General features: G+C 46.8%; 1 protein-coding gene across 1 annotated transcript; it reads left to right on the top strand.

The window, feature by feature from the left end:
* Window positions 1-3,106: 3,106 nt before the first annotated feature.
* On the top strand, window positions 3,107-7,384 carry LOC124694243 (beta-galactosidase 9). The gene is made up of 14 exons (XM_047227256.1): window positions 3,107-3,797; window positions 3,898-3,964; window positions 4,068-4,304; window positions 4,670-4,758; window positions 4,859-4,964; window positions 5,050-5,137; window positions 5,253-5,371; window positions 5,476-5,640; window positions 5,735-5,904; window positions 5,991-6,100; window positions 6,227-6,336; window positions 6,425-6,535; window positions 6,619-6,720; window positions 6,817-7,384. Exons 1-14 carry the CDS (start codon window positions 3,436-3,438, stop codon window positions 7,126-7,128), a joined length of 2,148 nt encoding a protein of 715 aa, XP_047083212.1. The 5' UTR covers window positions 3,107-3,435; the 3' UTR covers window positions 7,129-7,384.
* The last annotated feature ends 224 nt before the right edge of the window (window positions 7,385-7,608 follow it).

Consider the following 7,608-nt stretch of genomic DNA (forward strand, 5'->3'; position numbering starts at 1 on the left):
ACTACCGGCTGAATGGGTTCGATTAACACTTTAGAAGGTCAAGGTCCCCACGTGGCCCAAATAACGCCACACTGGCTAGAAATACAGACTAGGTAACTTGTGCACAACAACAAAGCTTCTCTTGGACTTAACAACAATTTTTGGCACCACATAATTTAGCAAACATGCTAGTTGCGGAAAAGGAATGTCACATCGTACCTCCAAAATAAATATAAGTGCAGAAATGTGAGACTAGCTAGAGACTGCCCTCAAATCAACGTTCGCTTGGACTTAGCAGACCACGATATTCAGTTCCATCCGGGAAGCGAGTACAACCGCTTGAACAGCCAACTTAATTCATCAAACGCTCATGAACATCGTCCATCCGGGCATATAACTCAGATGATTCATCATGCAATACAAATTACATTCAGTTAAGAACCATACGCATGAGAGAGATTCGTCGTGGGAAGAAAATATAAAAATCCAACCGAATGTTCCTATCTTCATCCTATGGGATGTGGGCTCCACCTCTCATCTTCCTCTCGCAATCCGGTTAGCGCTCTGCCTACTCCAGCGTCACTGCACACGCTTCCTCTGCTTTCCGCTTCACAGTTTCACCATGGCCACCCCACTTCTTCTCTCTCCCTTGATGTGGTAAACAACACCGACTAATCCAAAAAGGAGGGGAAAGATCAAACTGGAGCAGTTAAACAAGCAAAAAAAAGATTCCAAAGATCAGGAACAGGTTCCCATTCGGGGACTAAGTGACATGTCGCGTTGAATCTTCACTGACCTAGTCAAGAGAGATATGAGGGGACTCACTGAATGAATCTATCTGTAATCACGTGGAAACCTTTAATTATAGTCGAATTGAAGTGGCTGACTATCAATCGTTATGGTGGTTACGAGGGATGACAATTGATGTGCATTTTTTTTTTTTTTTTTTTTTTTGCAAATTACTCTTGTTTCAACACCGCCATTGTGCTAGTTTAGGACCATTATCATTATTAAACTTTTTTAATTATTTTGTTGTTTGTTTATTTAGAGAACATGAGTTTTAAATTGTAGATCTGTGTATGAATTAACATGAAAATAGCTTTAACATGAAAATAGTTTTTCTTTGATAATTACTCAATAAAATCTGATTTGTCAAACTGAACACCCTCTTACACCATTTTCTACCACATAAATTCACCATAACATACTTCAAACTTCAAGGAGGATGATTTAGGCATGTTACACTACTTTTGTATAGTTTGGAAATCTTTGCCAAGTAGTTTTCTAGACTCATACACTCTAAACACTCTACAAAGTTCTATAGATATTTATGAATACCATGGAAAGGATAATGAATAAGACACTATAATATGCTAAGAGGCATGTAGAGATGTGATAATATTGGTATTCTTTGATCTTTTTGCTGAAATCTGTTATCACAAAAGTTTTTTGGGACATCCCAAACCAAACAAACAAAATTTGCAACAGAAAGTTTTTTTTAGTTTGGTACTAGAAATGTATATGTAAAAATGAATATTGCATTGTACAAAAAAAATTACATATACATGGGCATGTTTACATTGCTAATATTGTCATTTTATACCCGGAAATAGTATTCAATACAATATAGTACATGAAGTGTCAGCAAGAGTAACATAAATTTCATTACAAGCGGTCTGGTGATGAAGTAAAGACGTTTAGTACAAACTAATTAGAACGTTGTGTTACTATACTTGGGCCCACAAATTGTGAATTTTTTAATATCATGGCTGGATATTAGTGCACAGGCCGTAGGGCGACTGGTCTGATATGACATTTGATGTATGGTTAATTTTTTTAGTCCTCTATATGGCTCGTGATTTTTTCATCATATTTAATGTTTAATAGTTGATATTATCTGTAAATAAGAAAGGTTACTCCGAAAGACAAACACTGAAATTCGCTCCGAACACGAAACAAACTAGTATGCTCATAAAACAAAGTTGAATGACCATTTGTTGCATTTTGTGACTTGGGTGACTCAAATACTCATCTCAAAAGGGTTCACTAACTAGTGATGTGTTTCCCTCAATAAATAATACTATATGCATCAATCAATGGAGAGATAGAGGATGTCCCCTTTCTGAGAAAAACTACCACTTTAAGAATCTTTTGCACGAAACCAAAACTTTTCGGTCTTTATGTTTAGATACGCCAATAGTCTAATGGTCTAAAACAAAATATTCTAAAAAGTGGCGGCATTAGTACATCTGCCTACAATTTAAAGCTTCAAAAGAGTGATTTTGTGCAACAACACAAAATCTGGAAGTGTCGTTTTCCTAAAAGCATGTCCCTAAAATTGGTGGTTTTGTGTAATTTACTCCTGTTGTAAAATGGATTTGTCGTTATGGTAGTTCAGGACAATTATGGTTGTTAAACCTTTTAAATATTTTATTGTTGGTTTATCTATAGAAGATATGAGTTTCAGATTGCATACCTCAAGTCTGATCTAACATAAAATTAGCAGGGAGCACCCGTTTACACAAGTTTCTACTAACGTAAAGTCAGCACAGCATACTTAAATAGCAGCAACAACAATAACAAACTCCTAAAAAGGTACAGTACTCACTAGGCTAACTTGTACCCAACACCAAAGTTCCTTTTAGATAATACACTGCAACAATTTTCAGCGCGACATAATGTACATGCTAGTTGCGGAAAAAGGAATGGCACTTCGTACCGCCAAAATAGACTGCCCTCAAATCAACGTTGCTCTAGATTTCTCTGGCCCAATATAAGCAATATTCAAAGTCATCCGGTAAGTGAGTGCAACTACTTCAACCGCTAATTGAATTCACCAACCGCTCATGAACATCGTCCCTCCGGGCACGCAACTCGGCTGATATGTCATGCGATCCAAATTAACTTCAGTTAAAACCATGCACCAAACAAATCAAATGGGGATACTTATAGATTGTAAAGAAAACTATAGAAAAAACACACGAGCAGAGGGGTTCCTATCATCATCCTATGGAATGTGGGCTCCATCTCTCGTCTTCCTCCCCTCGCAATCCGGTTACCGCTCTGCCTACTCCAGCGTCACGGCACACGCTTCCTCTGCTTTCCGCTTCACAGTTTCACCATTTCGCCTCCGGTTATCTCCCTCCCTTGAAGTGGTAAACAGCACCGACTAATCCAAAAAGGAAGGGGAAAGATCAAACTGGAGCAGTTAAACAAGCAAAAAAGGATTCCAAAAATCAGGAACACGTTCCCATTCGGGCACTGGCGCCGCCCAGTCGATTGATAGGCTCGTCATCCGCACATATAAGCCCACCGCCACACCTTCCCTTCTCTCCCACTCTTCCCTCTTCTCCATTGCCCCACCAAGAAGCCAACAACCAGTTCACACACTGTCATAGCAAAGAAGCAGAGCCGGGCACAAGGCTCCCGGCCGGCCGCTAGTCAGGTGGCGCCACCATGTCCGGCGGCGTCTTCCTCCTCGTCCTGCTCGCCGTATTCGCCTCCACGGCCAATGCCGCCGTGTCTTACGACCACAGGGCCGTGGTCATCAACGGGCAGCGCCGCATCCTCATGTCCGGCTCCATCCACTACCCGCGCAGCACCCCGGAGATGTGGCCGGACCTGATCCAGAAGGCCAAGGACGGCGGCCTCGACGTGATCCAGACGTACGTGTTCTGGAACGGCCACGAGCCGGTGCAGGGCCAGTACTACTTCGGCGACCGCTACGACCTCGTCCGCTTCGTCAAGCTCGCCAAGCAGGCCGGACTCTACGTCCACCTCCGCATCGGACCCTACGTCTGCGCCGAGTGGAACTTCGGGTGAGTAGCCAAACCAATTACTCAATGCAACAGCTATCGTCATTCCATTCTTGTTGCTAGCCTCGATACTTGGGTAGCTAATTTGGATTTGCTTTGGCAGTGGATTCCCTGTCTGGCTCAAGTACGTGCCTGGCATGAGCTTCCGGACTGACAATGGCCCCTTCAAGGTAACACTGGCAGTCAAATGGCCCCTTCGATTTTGGTCTCTTCCTTTCGTCCACTGTTGCATGGTTTTGTATCTTACGGCGTCTCCGACGGTGCGAATTGCAGGCGGCGATGCAGACGTTCGTGGAGAAGATCGTGTCGATGATGAAGTCGGAGGGGCTCTTGGAGTGGCAGGGCGGGCCCATCATCCTGGCTCAGGTGGAGAACGAGTACGGGCCCATGGAGTCCGTCATGGGCGCCGGCGCCAAGCCCTACGCCAACTGGGCAGCCAAGATGGCCGTCGCCACCGACGCCGGCGTGCCGTGGGTGATGTGCAAGCAGGAGGACGCCCCGGACCCCGTGGTAATAACCATCTCCTCCTCATCTCTCTCTCTCTCTCACCGTCGATGCCATCCAACGCCATGATGCAGAGAGCAAATTTGTGGTACCAGCTAATTTAACCACCTCCCTTTCTCGCAATCGCCACATGCTTCCGTTAGGACATCACATCACCGAATCACTGAACGCTGCCACCGCACTTGCTTTCCAGCACAGCAGAACTTGCCAACTTTGCAGCCTGGCATGTGTAGTGAGTGGCATTGGCGCCAGATAATTATTTTTTCTCTGTTTTTTAGGATACTTGCTTCTTTGTAAATCGATTCTTTTTGGCTTTTCTGTTCTTGTCTTAACTTTGGATACTGATTGAACCGATGATGGCGGCACGGCAGATAAACACCTGCAACGGTTTCTACTGCGACGACTTCACCCCCAACTCCAAAGGCAAGCCTTCCATGTGGACTGAAGCATGGAGCGGATGGTAAATTTGTTTGAATCTTAAAAATTCTCAACAAACACAAGTGAAATGTCAAGCATCCACAGCAATGTTGACACGGTCGATCATGCTGGTTCATTTTAAGGTTTACGGCTTTCGGAGGCGCGGTACCGCACCGGCCGGTGGAGGATCTAGCGTTCGCCGTCGCGAGGTACGTCCAGAAGGGCGGCTCCTTCGTCAACTACTACATGGTGAGCCACTGAAGCTGTGTTGTCTTCACTCGGATGCTTGAGTTTTCAGTGGGTAGTGGTACCTAACATTTGCTCCCTCTTTCAGTACCATGGAGGCACCAACTTCGACCGGACCGCCGGTGGCCCGTTCATCGCCACGAGCTACGACTACGACGCCCCGATTGACGAATACGGTACACAATTCAGTTCATGTTTCGCCTTCCTGGACTGTAAAATCAGGGGTAGCGGATCGTCGCGTTGAGAAATCCTGCTCTGATCATCTGAAATAATTGTTGGTACGGTACACAGGTCTGCTTAGACAGCCGAAATGGGGTCACCTGAGGAACCTGCACAAGGCCATCAAGCAGGCCGAGCCGGCGCTCGTCTCCGGCGATCCCACCGTCCAGTCCATCGGAAGCTACGAGAAGGTTTGGTACTTAATTTGATCTTGTTACTTCCATAATCAGAAAATGTCCGGCCAAATGAAGTGACAACAAACCCATTTATAACTGATCGAATTCTGTTTCTTCAGGCGTACGTGTTCAAGTCAAGCACAGGAGCCTGCGCGGCGTTCCTGTCAAACTACCACACTAGCTCCGCCGCGAAAGTGGTTTACAACGGGCAGCGGTACGACCTCCCAGCCTGGTCCATCAGCATCCTGCCGGACTGCAAGACCGCCGTCTTCAACACCGCCACGGTGCGACAGAAAGAAAATATCACTGAAACTGAACAGTAAGCCAGCCTGAGCGAAAACATGTGCTGATGAATTTGTTCTGATGATCGTGGTGCAGGTGAAGGAGCCGTCCGCGCCGGCAAAGATGAACCCGGCTGGGGGCTTCTCGTGGCAGTCGTACAGTGAGGACACCAACTCGCTGGACTCGAGCGCCTTCACCAAGGACGGCCTGGTGGAGCAGCTGAGCATGACCTGGGACAAGTCGGACTACCTGTGGTACACCACCTAGTGAGTGACGAACAAACTGACAGACCCATATCTCGCTAATGAAATTATTTGATCTTTTCTAATCTCTGAAGTTTACCTTGATGCAGCGTGAACATCGACTCGAGCGAGCAGTTCTTGAAGTCCGGGCAGTGGCCGCAGCTCACCATCAACTCCGCCGGTCATTCGGTGCAGGTGTTCGTCAACGGGCAATCTTACGGTATTGTCTGAATACTTCTGCACAAACTGTTTCCTTTCGTGAGAACTGCATCTTTTTTTTCCATAATTGCCTTTTGTTATCGATCAATCAAGACCGATGATTTTACTGATGAACTCTATGTCGCAGGTTCTGCTTATGGAGGCTATGACAACCCTAAACTCACTTACAGCAAGGCCGTGAAGATGTGGCAGGGCAGCAACAAGATCTCCATCCTGAGCTCCGCAATGGGCCTAGCTGTAAGTTGATCACAAATTTAGAGTTTTGACACTGTTTCACTTCAGATCATTCTGTAACATGTAGTACAATCTTCTGTGTCTTACGCAGAATATGGGTACCCACTACGAGACCTGGAACGTGGGCGTTCTCGGCCCGGTGACACTCTCAGGGCTGAACCAGGGGAAGAGAGACCTGAGCAACCAGAAGTGGACATACCAGGTAACACCACATTCGTTGGAACTGATCATGCCAGTTGAACTGAACATTTGCTCAGTACTGATCAAGATTTCCTGTCATCTCAGGTCGGCCTGAAAGGCGAGTCGCTCGGGGTGAACACCATCACCGGAAGCTCCTCCGTCGAGTGGAGCAGCGCCAGCGGCGCGCAGCCACTGACATGGCACAAGGTCAGTTCCGATTCACAATGGCACTAATCTAACTGTTCGTTTCCATTTCTGCTGAACTTTGCAATTCTGAACTTTCTTTGCTGCTGATCTCTCCAGGCCTACTTCGCCGCGCCGGCCGGCAGCGCGCCGGTGGCCCTGGACATGGGCAGCATGGGGAAGGGGCAGATCTGGGTGAACGGCCACAACGCCGGGCGGTACTGGTCGTACAAGGCCTCCGGCAGCTGCGGCGGCTGCAGCTACACCGGCACCTACAGCGAGACCAAGTGCCAGACCAACTGCGGCGACATCTCCCAGCGGTGGTACCACGTGCCCCGCTCCTGGCTCAAGCCCAGCGGGAACCTGCTCGTCGTGCTCGAGGAGTTCGGCGGCGACCTCTCGGGCGTCACGCTGGTGACCAGGACGACATGAGAGAAGAAGAGGAGAGCTTGAAGAAATCGAAGGGGGTGGACACAAATTAGTTGTGAATAGATTTCACTGATGGATTTGAGGAGCACAGACATATACCGCGTAGATACTGATGCCGCTGGTGGAGTACGTACAAGGACTACCAGCATTATTTATTGGGAGCGGACTTGGCCGCCGGCGTGGTTGCAGGAACTGCAGCTCCGGCGAGGTGGCCGTCGTTATACACTTATTTCGAGCAATAGCCTCTAGGTGGATTTTCTCTATAGCCTGCGCACGCATGTGCCCAATCTGTATTGCAGAATTTATTTTGGCATGTGGTAGTGGTACGTGCTCTTTTTAATTTACGTATTTTTTATTAAAAGTATACAGTAAGTCTTTTAAAAGCAAATTTAGCTTTCTAAAAAGTCTTATATCGAAGCTCGGTGATCAGGTATATAGGTGACCATGTACTTACATACCGATGGGTGTCTCTAGAAGCGTTAG

The sequence above is a fragment of the Lolium rigidum genome, chromosome 1, assembly GCF_022539505.1.
Source record: "Lolium rigidum isolate FL_2022 chromosome 1, APGP_CSIRO_Lrig_0.1, whole genome shotgun sequence".
NCBI lineage: Eukaryota > Viridiplantae > Streptophyta > Magnoliopsida > Poales > Poaceae > Lolium > Lolium rigidum.